Here is a 16,024-nt window from a genome sequence, read left to right on the forward strand (position 1 = left end):
TGGCCAATTTCCACCATAGTTTGCATACAGAATTAAGGGGCCTAAGCAAGATGCAATGTTTGATTCACATTATACCATCTCTCTCCATATTTCAGTTATTACTGCTAAATTACTGTTCAGTAAAGTAAAGTAAATTTACTATGTTTTTGCATTTCAGGGTGTGTGGATGGGGCTAATGACAGGAGCAGGATGTCTGTCACGTTTTATGGGGCCAGTATTTGTCAGTTTCATTTATACTCGTTATGGTACCATATGGACTTTCAGCATTACCACAGTAATGATGATTATAACCATGGTGTGGCTTCAACTAGTAGAAAAGCGACTGGTGCCACCTGATCTGCCACCTGCTCCACTGCCTCCTATTGAACTTCAAGTCTGTTCTTCTGAAGCAATTAATGGAAAATCCAGCATGGAGGAATATACACATCTGCAGGAAAAACCTGACACAAATTACAGTTAACAACTACATAAATCTTAACTTCATCTTCAAGCAAATAACTATGGGACAGATGAAAAGAAATATATGATGCTATGCAAGATGTCTGTCATATCTGACATGCCAAAAAACTTGTGATTCTTTTTAAATATACAATAGTATTATTATTGTTGTTTCTATCATAATTTTTATACAGCAAGAAATAAATACTAAATTAAGATGATAAAGGAGATTGTATAGAAGTACAAGTTAGTTTAAGTTTTCTTTTAATGAACAGATCTCATAGCAGGGCTACAGTAGCTTACAGCACATTACTAAGCCCTACAAATTCTGCTATGCGCAAGTCACACATGGAACAATATGACAATCAAGCACTTCTGCTGAATGACTGATATCAAGATTTACATACAATAATATTAACACTTTGATACTTTTGAGAAAAAGTTTCAATTATATGTTATTATAGCCATGAATTGATAGACTTACAGAAGACATGGTAAAGAACAGCAACTTCACAGGAATTCTAACTGGAGTATTTCCAAACAAAAGTGTGGAGTTCACTGTAAATGTATTACAATGGCTAAGATTACCTCTGTCCTGCTCTACATCTCAATTATAAGTGTTGGTTGTGCTGACAGTGAAGGCTGTGTTGAATCACTGTTTGTGATTTCCTTCATTTGTACTCTCTGTACCTTGTTTTAAATGTAGAAATATATAGCATTCTACAAAGTAAACTTTGTTAATTTGAAAAGAAATCTGATAAATTTTCTTTAGAAATATAATTTATTTTAATAACGTGGAGAAATTTTGGTACTACAATTTACATTAATTTTTTATAAGTTCATCATTTTCATGTGTACTGATTACAGTATTAGAAGTCTATACAAGGTCTTTTAATATTCTGTATGAAGCAAATGAAGAAAATTTTGTTTATATGATTTTGTCTTCATAACTCTATTGACAACGATAATAAAATACCACATTTAAACCTCTGTATCTTCTGAATTTTATAAAGTAAACATTTTGTGATTGCCATAAATTTACATTTTATATGGAGAAATGAACATGAATCTGGATCAGTCAGATTATTGATGCTTGTTATTATACTTGCCAAATTATTTTCAAATGTAACACATATATACCAGCATCATTTGCAGTGCTAGCCTTTGAGGCATAGATGGAGACACATTCACACTATGCAAAAGGAAAATATACAAAATGATTAATGAACAACACCAGTTATGGTATGGTCAAAAACAATATCATTGTAGACTAACATCTTTGTGGAGCACTCTTCAAGAAATTCCTCTTTCTATGGAACTCTGCATGCTTGGCATTACTGTGTTACAAAGAACCCAACACTGGTCCTTATCCTGAGCCAGATAAGTCCAGTCCACACCCTCAGTCTTGTTTAACATTTATTTTAAATAATATACTTTCATTGGCACACTTAAGTCTCAAGTCGGATCTTTCCCTTCAGGATTCTGATTAAATTTTTTTTATATATTTCTCATTTCCTCCATGCATGATGCATACCCTTCCATCTCATATTCCTTGATTTTATCACCTTACCAAATTTTGTTGGCTTTTATAATAGAACAGGAACCGCCACTAGATACATTTTATTCACAGAACTCAAGGATCCTAGGGAACACAGTTTGGTAATCACTGGTCTATACTAAAATGAAAAAGTTCCATTTCCAACACACAAACTTCATATCTTCTACAACAGACAGAGAAAACTGACCACATTTCCATACTTTGTTGCCATATTTTATTCACTTCACTTATACAGCACAGTTTAAAACTATTTCTTAAAATGTTATCAAGTATACATTGGTTGTAAATACAATAGCACCAAAATCACCTTGCACTACTTCAATAAAAGGACCCAGTTCACCCAAATATTACAGACAGCAAAAACACTACCTGTAAATATATATTCCATTTGTGATTGAGGAGAAATTACTCGAAACTTTTCTTCAAAATAGATTTCACCCAATACAGCATATTTGCATCTGATTCTACAAAAGTATTTATGGTGGTAGATCATTTAAAAACTGTACAAAATTTAATAAGGAGTCTTGCATAATAAAAGGAAGTTATCTAAAATTGATAAAAAAATAGGGCCCACATATATATAGGCATTAATACACATCCTGCTTGCAGTGTCATAAACAAGACATATGTAACCAGTGCATAAATTAAATACATCAGATTTATATATGTTTATGAAGACTGTATTGAAAATAAAACATACAATTTATTAAGTCTTAACTTCAACGTTTCAGTTTATCAGCCAACCAAACTTTAAAGTATCTCTACCACAACTTTTACAGTTTCCATGTTAAATTCACTTAGGTGACTGTCGTATATTGCAAATCAAGAAGGATTTTATAAAAATCCAATACAATTAAAATTAATTAATATGGGACATGGAACACTAAAATCCATACAAATTATGCCAAAAGCAGTTATATGACTTTTGTGGTCTGTATGAGCTCTTGATAACTTAAATATATTTTGGAATATCATAGGAATGTCATCTACAAGTCAACCATTAGAAAATAGTGTTTTAAATGAAAAACAAAATTTTGGCATTATCAGTTACAAGTGACAGAAATCTGCCTAAATATATAGTTAAAGACATAATATGTGAAGAACTGAGAAAGTTGTGTAATGAAAACTTTATATATGTATTGTTTGTAGGTAACACCACTACCATTTCCATTGTTAGCAGTATTTTCTATGGCTGAGGGCAATACACAACATAGTTCACTGTGCTTGTGTTTGCACTGGCCACAAAATGACCATGTTACAACACTGCCAGATAGAGATTACAAATCCTCCCTCATTCTCCTGATTGCCAATGTTATGAGCAAATACTCGTTATGAATTTAAGTTTAAACTTAGACATAAGAAGTCTAAAGCTTACAGATCAATTGAAATGAGATAACTTAGATCACCTTAAGAATTCAGATCACATAACATGTTTCTGTTTACCAAATAATGTATTTGGAATAAAATGTAATGAAAATCAACTTAACAGAAACCTGCAATGATGTATGAAAATAGTTAAAATAATTTTACTACTTAAAATTATGATATACTTCCCTAACCAACCATGCTATAGGCACAATGAATATTACATATATTTAAGAATAATGTATAAATGAAATTAATTTAACACACACATAAACAGATGGCCAAAAACTAGGTATGCCGCTTATGACTGACTTAACATCTCTTTATATACGACACAGAATTATGGTACAGTTAATCCCCAGAAAGTTTGCCAAAAGTAGTGATGAGTTTGAACACCCATAGGACTAGCTTTCCTGTAATTCCATGCCATGTTTAAAGTACTATTAAATAATCAAAAGATCCTACTTTTGGGCCAGTCTATGTTTTCACAAGATATTATAATACAGAAAGAGGAGAAAAATGGAAACAAATGGAATGAGGAAAATCAAATGCATAAACTACAATTTACATTAATTAAAGCCTATATGTATAAAATATAATACAAGTGAATGACTTGCATGTCAATATTATCTTCACAACAGATCATATTTTGGTATTTTTATACGGTGAGTCCAGCTATTTATTCACTTTTCATTAACTGCTATACTGTAGGTCCGGCTTGGAAACACACAATTCAGTTTGATAATGTATGTTAATAGGCATGCAATTCAATGCATTCTTGGAGTATGGATTGTTAGAGAAAGTTCTCAATAGCAAACAAGAATATCTATACTCAGAGAACATTAAATACCCAAACACAAAACAGAAATTTAAAATATGAAAATGTAATTTGGAACAGGTGGAAAATTTTAGAAAACATTAAGACCACAAAAGGTAAAGGTAAAGTTGTCCCTGTGCTTAACTAATTAAGCACTACGCCATGAAGGCATATAGGGGAGAGGATGTATAGATCCACGTTTTCTTGATCTCGGCAGTAGTTTGAGGTGAGTGGTGAGCTTCATGCCCCGGTTGTTTTACCCCCGGGGAAACAACCCCCCATACCCATTGAATAGGATGCTGGTTGGGCCCCAGAACTGCTCTGGAAGTGCACTATCTATTAAAAATCAAATACAGTTGGGACCCATACATATCCAGTGTGAAGCCCTTTATAAGTGTCCTTGTGTTCTCCTCAACCTTGCCTCTGAAAGGCCATACCATACATACTGTAGGTACATTACAAACACAATTCACATACCCACATTCAACTCCACACCGTGTAGGACTTCAGTGACCTCTGCAGATGAAACAGAATTATTTAAAGCCTCTTTTAATTACTTCCTAGTTTCTTGAAGGAAAAATGTAACAAAGGCAACAGTAAAAACCTTCAATATGTGTGTCCTACTATTCCAGGAATTATGTAATACTTATGTATTAACAGCTTTACGTTTGTTAACTGCTAGTACTGCAGTGCTGTAGGGCACATTACTTTGTATTTGAGCATAATATCTGCATTAATGAGATGTGGTTATATAAAAGAGAAAAATTTGGGCCAGTCAAAAACGATGTGCTGAAGCACCAGTCTTTTAGAATGTACACAAACCTGAACTGTCTTGAAGTTCAACAAATTAGGCACTGTTACAAAATATTTATCTGTAAATGAAGACTACTAGCATATACTGCTTCAGATCTGTAGACTGTGATTGCCATCTTGCAGCTGAGTCTTCTAATTCACCAGTGCCAACAAAACCTTCTTGTAATCACCAGAAGTGTCACCCTGAGAAAGATTTTTTAACATCATTAAATTAATTCTTAACTCATGACTAATATAAAAAATTAAATTAAACTTTTATGAGGAAACTAGTGATATACAGAACTCATAAAACAAAACAGAGCACACTTTTTAACAGTTACTGCTATACTACACATTTCACCCAAAGCAATAATCGAAACCTTCCAAAGCCTGTGGACTGGCACTAAAAAGATGTACAAACCTGAAGTAAATATGACACACATAAAAAGGCACAATAGTTTAAGCCCAATGGCAAAAAAGCTGCTGCCACATAAAATCTCTTGCATATATTTTTCATACTTAAAATAAAGTACTTTACTTTTATGACTTCTGCAACAAAATTTATCATTTGGAAATAACTGGTTTCAACTTACAGATATAAAACTGTTGAGTGTCTTCCCATACTTCTCTTCAAATGCCTTCTTGATATCACCCAAATCAATCTCAGAGCGTGACACAATGATGCGGATCAATGTTTTGTCCTTGGTGCCTACGCCAGCCATGCTGTCATGGAGACGCTCAGCAAAGAATCCAACTTTGCTCTTAACACATTTCACTGCAGACAAGAAATGTTTATATGAAAATACTCTTTGATTCTTCAGTTAATTCATGAAATTGTATCAACTGTAGAAGATATGAATGTCAGTGATGAAGTACTGCTGCTTTAAATGACGGGACTTGTGAGGTCTTCTAACCAAACTTTTTTTTCTCCAAATATACTATATGTCTCATTCATCTTGCACTTCTCAATTTCATTACTCTAAAAACAGATGAAAAATACAAATTATTAACCAAGTTTCTCAATCCCTTCATCGTTAAATCTTGACTGGCTCCAAACATTCTTCTGAGCTTATCGTTCTCAAATACAAACTACTCTACATTGTTTTTCTCAGAAGTAGAGGCCAATTTAACACCCACATAAAACATGAAAATCATAGTTTTATATATTCTGAAACAACTGTTACTCTAAATATTATATACTGAGCAAGTTTGCTCAAGTGGTAACATTTCTGACTTGTATTCAGGAGATACTTGGTTTGAATATCAGCTGAAACAATGCCTATCCTAGGGAGGTTTGTGGGTTTCCTCAGTCCCTCCAAGCAAATGCCAGGTCAGCATCATAAATTAAGCCATGACAACTAGCTCTACATTATTAAAAATTCATTATTCACTAAAATCCAATCATTCAATGCTTTATAGTTTCAGTAATGACATCAAATAAATTACATATTATAATGTCACATGTTTGCAATCCAGAAGGAAACGCTAGAACAAACCGTTGCATAGGACAATGTGACAATAATTACCTATAGCAAGTAATCCCTTTTCAATGCTTCCTGAAAACTCTTTCTTGATTGCTACTTCAATATCATGACCTGTCTGTTGTTCGTACTCCACGAACGTCTGACGGAGCTGCTGATAGCTCCTTGTCACTAGCACAGAATTGAAGACAGATTCATCTGTGCCCCATTGTTTTTTCTCCCCTAAAATCATACATTACAGAAACACATTTCTTTATATTTCTGGATATTCACTGTGGCTATATAACACAGAAATAACAAACCAAAAATATACATAATCTATTGGATCAAATTTTCAACATAATTATTTAATCAAATTATGTATTATGTGCCTTTTCTTGCAAGTCTCGAAAACGTGGCTTGTGTTCATCAAGTATAGGAGCATACAGAGGTATCAAGGAGATAGAGTTAAGTCATATAACACCAATCTTGACCTTCCTGAGATTATGATGGAGAGAGCAGACAAAGATACACGGGAGATAGACTGAGGTCATTTAATATCAATTTTGACCCTCCTGAGGATATGATGAAGAGAATGGCAGGGTAAAGGAAGAAATAAGAAACAATTTCTCCAACACTGTTCTTTACACCAAACACCAATCAGGAATAGAATAGGTTTTAAACTTGGATTCATTTGGATATTGTCTATGCATATTTGCAACAGCAATAATAAAACATAATCATGTTGTATATGAAGAACTTCTATGATTTTATATTCTAGCACAAAGATTGGAGCCTGAAACAGTAATTATTTAACAAATTACTTGAATAACTTCAGTGACTTATTCATATGTAAACACATTTTACTTTATTTCACATACCAACAATTTCAAACCATAAGAAATCAAGTAAGATAAAAGGTAAATTTATGCAAGTGAATGTGGTGTTACATGTTTTGCAATAAGCTTTTGAACATGTACATATCAGCAGACATGGTATGCCATCTGACCTAACATACTATACCGGAGTACAATAATGTCAATTTACCTGCAGCTATTAATGCTTGTACATCAGCTCTTGCGGCTGATGGGTCCACAGTCTGGGTTTCATCTCTATTAGCCTGCAAAGATACAATGCTATAGAATTTCCACACTCATTTACACATACAAAGTGCAGATCAAAACAGATAAGACAGGGTCAGTAATTTCATAACATGTTTTCTGTTTGCCTCAGTATTTTCAATGGTCAAGAATAACACTGATACCACTCTTATACTTGATAATGAAAGCTTGTTCCGTCCTCCTTTAGTCATTATATTTCCTGGTGAATTCTCTCTTCAGCAGTATATGCATATACCTATGATTCTACAATTCTCAGGCTATGTAACCAAGGCTTCTAATAATTGAATTACTTACCATGCATAAAGAGACCAAAAGTCTCTTGAAATGGCCAGAGGTGTCACCTTTCAAATCACTCTCTAATGATTTCCCATACACTGAAAGAAAAAACTGTACTTCAAAATACAATCAAGTACCTCAAAATTTTGGATTATGATGACAAACTTGATAAACATGGAAATTCCATCAAAGAACTACTTCTCCAAATATCAAACACACAATAAACATATACTTTACAAACTCCTTCAGAGTGATAATTATGAGAGCAAATGTGGGGTACAGTGTGATATAGTTCATTTGCATAGATTATTTCTAAAGCTAAATACTGTTTTTTTCTGGTGTTTTGCTGTTAAGTATGAAGGATTCTGATAACATGATGTTCATGCTAAATTTTATGAAAATCTATTCATCAGAGCAAAAGTAAACTTGGGGACAGACTCACACACATACCACAGCATATACATCCTCAAAGAATAAAGAAAATAGTCTAAAAATGGACAACTTTTATATAGAAATACCAGTAAACAAATGTCACCTGAAATTTGTTGTGTGAAAGTTGTACGAAGGATCTTAAAAGTTTCTGCACTTTCATATTTTTGAAGAAAATGGAAAGAGCAGGAAGGGTGGGGATGGGTATTGTGGGGTGTCTTGTGACTAGTTGGCAAGGCAAGCCTGTTGACCTTGGAATAAGGAGGAGCAGTGATCTGTGATGCATTTTTTTGTGGGCAGAATGTGTACCAGGTGGACAAATTCATCAGCACATGTGTGCTCAGTATGGGGAAAATGCTCTCTCCTGTAGAGTCGTGTATGAGTGGACTGAAATGTTTAAATATGGCCGTATGAGTGTGACTGACACAGAGTACTCAGGTCATCCAACCATAGCCACAACCACACAGAATGAAAAAAACAGCTAGGGAACTGCTTCTTCAAGACAGAAGAGTGATGGTCAACAAAACTGCAAAACAACTGATATCAGCATTGGGTCTACCTATTCTGTGGTGTATGATAATCTTCAGTTCCATGAAGTGTACACCAGGTGGATATCTTAGGAAGTGATTTAGACATTTGTTCCCGCCACCTGGCTCATTGTTGAGAAGGTGATGACTTTCTGCAACAGATCATCACAGGTGATGAAACCAGGGTTCACCACTATCAACCAGAAACCAAGCAGAAGAGCATGCAATGGAAGCATCCATCTTCTCCTGTTGCAAAGAAATTCCAAGATGCAACCATCGGTAGGCAAGTTGATGTTATCATCTACTGGGATTCTCAAGGGCCTATTCTTGAGACCAACCTGGGATGTGGAACCTATTGTGAAATGATTCAGAGAGGGCTGAAGCCTTCAATCTGCTCTAAAAGAAGAGAGACACTGTCAGAGGGCATCCTGTTGTTGCACAACAATGCCATTCCCCATACTGCAGCCCCCACACATTGAAAATCCTCAGGAAATTGAAGTGCGAAGTCATGAACTATCCAGCTCACAGTCCAGATTTGGCATCATCTGATTTTCACCTTTCTGGACCGCTTACAAAACTCTAGGAGGGAAAAGATTTCAATGTGACAAGGATGTAATGAACACTGGCTACATGTGTAGCCTTTCTATTATGATGACATTTATAAGTGGGTAGGATGCTGGGAAAAATGTGTTGAAAAGCAGGGTAACTGTGTAGAAAAATGATGTATTTTCAAAATTGTGTTAACTGACCTAGCAAAAATATGCAAGATTTAAGACATTCACAGTGACAAAAGTAGGAGAGTCCGATATGGTTATAACTACATGCCCATTGAAAATTTTGGTAACTGGCCTCCCACCCCAAAAATTATGTTGAGATTTACATCATTCTTGGGCTGTGAGCAATATTAGATTATTGGGATAAAAAATTTCATCCTTGGTACTGTTAATTAATCCTATGAAAGACCAAGGTCTGTCTATTTTGATAAGTAAGCCATGCTTCCTGAACAACTATGTTATATTAATATATCGGTGACTTAATAACTGTCCACAGTTACATCGTACTGATGGGTACGTACTTGCAGTTTTAGTTGGCACCATTGAAGATAGGTTGGCTGTTGGTGCTCCCTTCACCCAGTGGTCTCAATGAATTATGTCTTGGATTCAGGGTTAAATTGGACTTTGTATATGGATTGCATAGTGGGTAATGGAATGTTGTGATTTGTGGATGTAGGTATGATATTAGGGTCTGGTTAATATACCTCCCCCTTCCCCTTGTTGTATGACACAAACAACACTCGCTATCAAATATGTTAATGACAAAAAAAATTAAGGCTTTTAAACTTTATATGCAGTTTCACACAAACAAGCACTCAATATTTATAAGTGAACCCAAGGTGACCTGAATTAATTTTGGGATAGGTTCTTTTGAAACTCTGCTCCTACACACACAATTTTTCTTTGGGTGCACACACTACAAAGTTTCTTAAATAACCCCAGCAGTGGTCCAGCTGAACTATGATAAGGTGAAAGGTCCCCTGCTGGCACATTAAAATACATCTTGATTGGACAAAGGGAGGGGATTAGGTATGTTCAGTGCACATGCTAACACTTGCAAATGCACCCCCCCCCCNCCACCCTGAATGCAGACAGGCTGGTGCCTGTCAATTCAATGGTACAGTGGCATCCAAGATGTGAACTCAGGCTTTCATTAGACAAGTTGAACATTACTCACACTTTTCATAAAATGCTGATATCGTGCGAATACCATAGTTGCTGAGTGTGCACAGTATCTCAATGATGGCCTCTTCATCTGTTCCAGCTCCACTGACTGCATCATGAAGTTCCTTTGCATAGAACTGGGGCAGTGGTGTCATGAGTGCTACAATTACATCTTCAAATTTTCCTCCAAGTTCACTTTTAAGTTCTTTGACAAGGTCCTATAAAATTAAAATTGTAATTTTGTATTCATTCAACATAATATCAGTCCAGAATAAACCAATTAGATACACCTTTGAGCACTGCACCAATTTCAGTGACAAATATAACTTTAAATGTTTGAGGATATGAAATTAATGCTTTAAATTTATGTTACAAATCTTTCCTGAAAGTTCACAGTCCACAAACCTGAAGGAGGCCATAATTCAGTTGGGGCAGAAGAATTTTAACTAAATCTGAAATGCCAAATCATTTTTACACTCATTAAAACGTGTATGCAAAGAGTGCCTAGAAAAGCCTGAACAGGTACATTATGTTGGACAGATTTTCAGTTCACATTTGTGCCATGTTGGTCTTCATTATTTGATGTACTTCCCTGCTTCTATGAAATATGCAGAATAACAGTGAAAATTAGCTCTAAATGTAATAATACTCTGATGCTAATTTTTACACACAAGACTTTCATTATCCCGGTAGTATGCAAAAGCAGGTCATACAGATACCTCTTTCATAAAAAAATTAAGAATCTCATGCAAAGTGTTCAAGGTTATGTTATTTTATGTTGTTTATATATGTCAGTATTTCTGAGGTTCACATTTTACACAAAAAAAGAGCATTGTTTGCACAAATGAAGTATAACCTTGGTTCAACTCTACCTTTCCATACAGAGTTTTGAAGGCATCTGAAATTTCCAGCCTTTGCACTATTCCTCTTTTAGACAAAACATCAATAATGGCTTGCTCATCTGTACCAAATCCTTTCATAGCCTTCCGGAGGGTTGCCGCATCAGCATTAGCGTCAAAAGGCTCTGCAGGATACACAGTAGGAGTACACTGAAAGTGAAGTAATTCAAACCTGTCAGTTTTAATTTAAAATGCAATATAATATCATATAATACTGCTACCTGTATACAATTACAATTTATGATTATCTGAATGAGGAATTCTGTAATACTGGCTACTGATAAGCAGATATATAGACTAAGTTATATTTCTAATAAGTTTGTACCATAGTCACTCATGTATTTCAATAACAATATGGATGGACATGTCCTCTATCAATGTATTTTGATCTACAGGATACAACAATAATGAATCAATGAAACCAAATATTCTAATCATGAATAAAAAGTACCTTGAATGGGTAGTATTGTTGAGAGCTCATAGTGATCTGCAATCACACAACCTAAAACATAAAGACAAGAACTGTGATTAAACATGCTAAAATAGTTTCTTCACATTGCAACCAAGTGCCAGGTCAGAGATGAAGATCCGAACTTTAAAACTGAAAGGTATGGTAATGTGTTGCCTGGTCAGGGCTCTCACACATCTATGGGGTCATTGATAGATGAATATAAGGTGCAATGGTGGGCTGATGAATAGCAGGGGAAATCGAAGAAACATTTACAGAAAAACTTGCTTCAGTGCTACTCTGTCCATCATGAATCTCTTTTGCAGTCATCCAAGACTGAACCTAAAGCTCTACAGTAAAAAGCCAGTGTAACTTCGGTTATGGCATGGCCTGCCAAACACAGTGATATAAAAGTGAAATGAAACATCAACAAAATACTCTAGTAGAACAAATACTATGTCATGATAAGCACTTGTGGCTGGTGCAGACTATTTCTGCCTTGCTGCCATGAAGAACACTGTCTTCTGTTCAGGTGTGATTCAGAATAACTCTAATTCACAATCATGTGAATCATAGTCTTCAGATGAGTCATAAAAGCCTGAAGTTATGACAGGCACAGTGAAGGAGATAACAGTGGCATCATGGTATGTTAAAATACTGCAACTAGTCATACACTCACTCATCTTTCAATTAACTCTATGAAACCAAGTCCTTAACAAGCTAATACAGCAATACCTCACATAGTCTGGGTAATCAGTTCCGCCAATATCCCGGACTGCTTGAAACTGGACTAATCGAGGAACTAAATACATACAAAAAATGATAATTGGTTCAAAAAAAAATCTTGGTTTTTCAATAAATAAAACGTGATTAATAAATTCAAATGTCTTTATTAGAAATAATTAAAAAAAATAATGTTTTTTGCAATTCATTTTTTATTCTCTAAGAATTGCAATATTGATGTCTGCACATTTTTCTTCTTTGGCCTTTTCACTTCATACATTTCTTTGTAGCAACGAATTGCACTGTTTATCGTTCGGCGAATTGTAAGGCTACATTCAATATTGGGATCAATTTCCATAATATGTTCTGACAAGGTTTAAACTATTCCAATAATTTTTTATAGTTGTTCAGCTGTTAATTCTCATGCAGGTACTTCAACACAGTCGTCGTTGTCTAATTTGTCCTCCCGTTCTTCGTAAGCCCGTTGTTCATCAATGTTAATAAGTGTTTCATTATCTAGTTCATTAGTGTTCGATTTGATGCACTCAATTACGTTGACAGAATCTAACTCATTGAAACCAACTTGCTGTCCAATTTCCACTGTTATTAGTGACTTCAGCAAAATGAGTTTCAAAACCAATGAAATCATTTGCACAACGTGGTATGATACTTGTATGTTTCCATACTGCCTCATATTGCTTGTCGTTAAGTCATGCCATGCTTCGCCTATATTTCTGATAATGTTTCTGATGTTGTAGCTCTTCCAAAATTCCATTAAAGTAGTGCTCTCCCCACCTCCTCCAGCGATAGCTGTCAGAGCTCAAGAACGAACGACCCGAGCATAGGTACATACACACACAATGGGGAACCCCAGAAAAAATTGAAATATGTATCGTATCGCATAACTTTAAAACCACATAGAAATAAACCGCACAAAAAGATACTACACTGTATCAAGGGGAAAAAACCGATTATTTATGTATTAAAATAATTTTGTGTAGTATTTTTTAGAATTTATTTTTATTTTGCTCAATTAAAATTTAGTTTTGCTTTGAAATTTTCAAACTGGACTATAGTGAATCTGGACTGGTCGAAGTAGGACTATGCAAGGTATTGCCTTACTTGCTCAGCTGGTCAATAAATTCCTCCCTTTCATGAAACCCCAAAAGAGTCCACACAGGTCCCTATCCTGAATTCAGTCCACACACTCCCATCCCAGTTCTTCAAAATCCATTTTAATATATTCCTACCATCTACATCTAGGTCTTCCAAGTAGTCTCTTTCCTTCAGATTTTCCTATGAAGATTTTACGTGCATTTTTCATCATCTCCAGCATGCACAGCACATGACCAACCCATCTTATGTCCCTCAATTTGATCAAACACTTCTTTGACTTAAGGACTCCTGTTAACAACACTTTTCTCTAGTCTTGCCTAATTTCCCTTAATAATTATGTTACTGCTTACAAGACAAATTTTCATGAAAATTGGTTGAACAATTCATAAACAATCTTGCGGGTATATATGTAGACAGATATGGTAAGATCATTTTGCAAAATACATATCTGCAGTGCTCTGCAGGGGACTATACTGGCCATTTTTCTTTTATAACTTTTATATGCTTTGAATTTTCATAAAACATTAGGATTTGCAAAGCCACATGCACAATTGTTGTACCTTAAAACATTGAAGTTCGTACTGTTACATCACAATACGCCTTCACAAATTTGGAAAACAGGCTGAATTAACAATGAGGCCTGATATGGCCCTGCAACACTTTCAGACTGGTTTGCAGTAAAATGTATTTATACATAACCTGATATAATTTATAATTAATGTAAAATAAAGTTAAGAAAAAACATTTCTTAAATTCATATTAACTTTGTTTTCTCCATATATGAATGGGAGACAGGAATTAAACATTTATGACTTGACACTGTTACAGATGTGTGCCCTGTAGAGTTTATCCATGCTGCTGTGGCTCACCAAATAAAAACGTCCACCCCTGGCCTACTAGGCTTATAACAACGTTCATTACAAAATAAAGCAGTTCAAAAGAAAACTGGTTTAAATCTGTCATTTAACTACACAATTCATCCTTCTATTCTCATGAACATGTGAAGGATAGTAAGTATAACAGCCATGAAATAATATTAAGGCAGATATTTAAGATGACATCCCAGAAAAATAAATCTCAGTGTACTAAATATTCCAGAACACTACGCAATTCCCTTTTTTGTATGTCAGTATGTCAGGTTTTCTTGCAACCTGAAGCTACTCATATATTTACTAAATACTAAATATAGTCAGTATAGCAACTGGCTACAGGCTGCACGACCAAGGAGTCAGAGTTCGAGTTCCAGTGGGGGTAAGAAATGCCACTTCTTCATGTCATCACCACTGGCTCAGGGGTCCACCCAACCTACTATCCAATGGGTACCGGAGGCTCTTTCCCCAGGGATAAAGTGGCAAGGGCATGAAACTGACCTCTCACCTCCAGCTAGTGCTGAGGTCAAGAAAATGTGCATCTATACATCCACTCCCCCATATGCTTACATGGCGTAGTGCTTAATTAGTTAAGCACAGACAACTTTACCTTTACATAAGAAATGTGACAGATATTAAGGCGACTCAGCTCTGGGAACCCTATATGTATGTCTGTATGTGAGAGAGAGAGAGAGTACTATCAGCCTGTGCCACAGAAAATGTGAATGTTATCAAAGATGGGGCTTTTTATTGAAAAAAAACTGTCGGTGCTTGTCGAACTTTTATAGAAATCTACACTGGCTAAATAAACTAAAATAGTGTTAAAGAGGGCGTAGCCCCTTTACTTTCGAAACTGCCTCCTACATAACATTCTGTGCTTGCTGTTAGGCCATTAAAATGCATATGTATATTGTGATAACTACGTCACATTTTACGTACCTCATAAAAACTAAAATGATGGGGCAGGCAAGAACACACCAAACACCTATGACAATGTCACTGCCTAACAGCTGCTACCTGCTGAGCCGACGATGACCGATGACGACTATTAGGACCGATTAAGACACACCCACCAAGCCCACCAAGGCGAATAACGAAGATAACGAATTTGTGAAGGCAACACTAGGTGGCAGAGGGGGCAGAGAAAGTTAAAAAAAAAATTGTATATTCACTTAGTAATCCGTGATTTCCACAATGAACGTGCGTAGAGAAGGTAGTAATGATATGTACTAATTATGTAAAAATTGATTACATTTTCAGCCTACTAAATTAATGGTATGCAAGCTCACAATTCAGCCAAACGACAGTTACTCAACCATCGGGTGCAGAGGGCAGGAGTGAACTTAACACGGTAGCATTGTCGATTTTTATTAATCTCTGAACATTTTTACATACTGTGAGCAGGAATCACGTGTAAGATGGCACTGATTTACAAATAATCGACAATAAGATGTGAATCCTTTAAATA

The 16,024-nt window shown here is 35.3% G+C and overlaps 2 protein-coding genes across 4 annotated transcripts in view; one reads left to right on the forward strand and one right to left on the reverse strand.

The window, feature by feature from the left end:
• LOC111873734 (major facilitator superfamily domain-containing protein 8) overlaps positions 1 to 3,942 on the forward strand; it is a 36,497-nt gene extending 32,555 nt beyond the window's left edge. Inside the window, exon 11 of one of the 2 annotated variants that reach the window (XR_002844423.2) lies at positions 158 to 240. Coding sequence is in view for 1 of the 2 variants with exons in the window: in XM_023868674.2 (XP_023724442.1) it covers positions 158 to 460 (303 nt within the window). In the remaining variant the exon portion in view is untranslated. Of the gene's footprint in view, positions 1 to 157 lie in introns of both variants that reach the window. The other variant, XM_023868674.2, reaches the window with a different exon arrangement.
• Positions 3,943 to 4,421: 479 nt separating this feature from the next.
• On the reverse strand, positions 4,422 to 15,674 carry LOC111873774 (annexin B9). 2 transcript variants are annotated; one of them, XM_023868722.2, is made up of 9 exons: positions 15,496 to 15,674; positions 11,852 to 11,902; positions 11,374 to 11,550; positions 10,515 to 10,719; positions 7,846 to 7,925; positions 7,478 to 7,550; positions 6,497 to 6,673; positions 5,564 to 5,745; positions 4,422 to 5,174 (listed from the first exon to the last, which is right to left on the reverse strand). In XM_023868722.2, exons 2-9 carry the CDS (start codon positions 11,879 to 11,881, stop codon positions 5,124 to 5,126), a joined length of 975 nt encoding a protein of 324 aa, XP_023724490.1. In that variant the 5' UTR covers positions 11,882 to 11,902; positions 15,496 to 15,674; the 3' UTR covers positions 4,422 to 5,123. The 2 variants fall into 2 exon arrangements, with proteins under 2 accessions (XP_023724490.1, XP_023724491.1); XM_023868723.2 differs by lacking the exon at positions 15,496 to 15,674 and adding an exon at positions 12,321 to 12,343.
• Positions 15,675 to 16,024: the final 350 nt, after the last annotated feature.

The sequence above is a fragment of the Cryptotermes secundus genome, unplaced genomic scaffold (genome assembly GCF_002891405.2).
Source record: "Cryptotermes secundus unplaced genomic scaffold, Csec_1.0 scaffold142, whole genome shotgun sequence".
Taxonomy (NCBI): Eukaryota; Metazoa; Arthropoda; class Insecta; order Blattodea; family Kalotermitidae; genus Cryptotermes; species Cryptotermes secundus.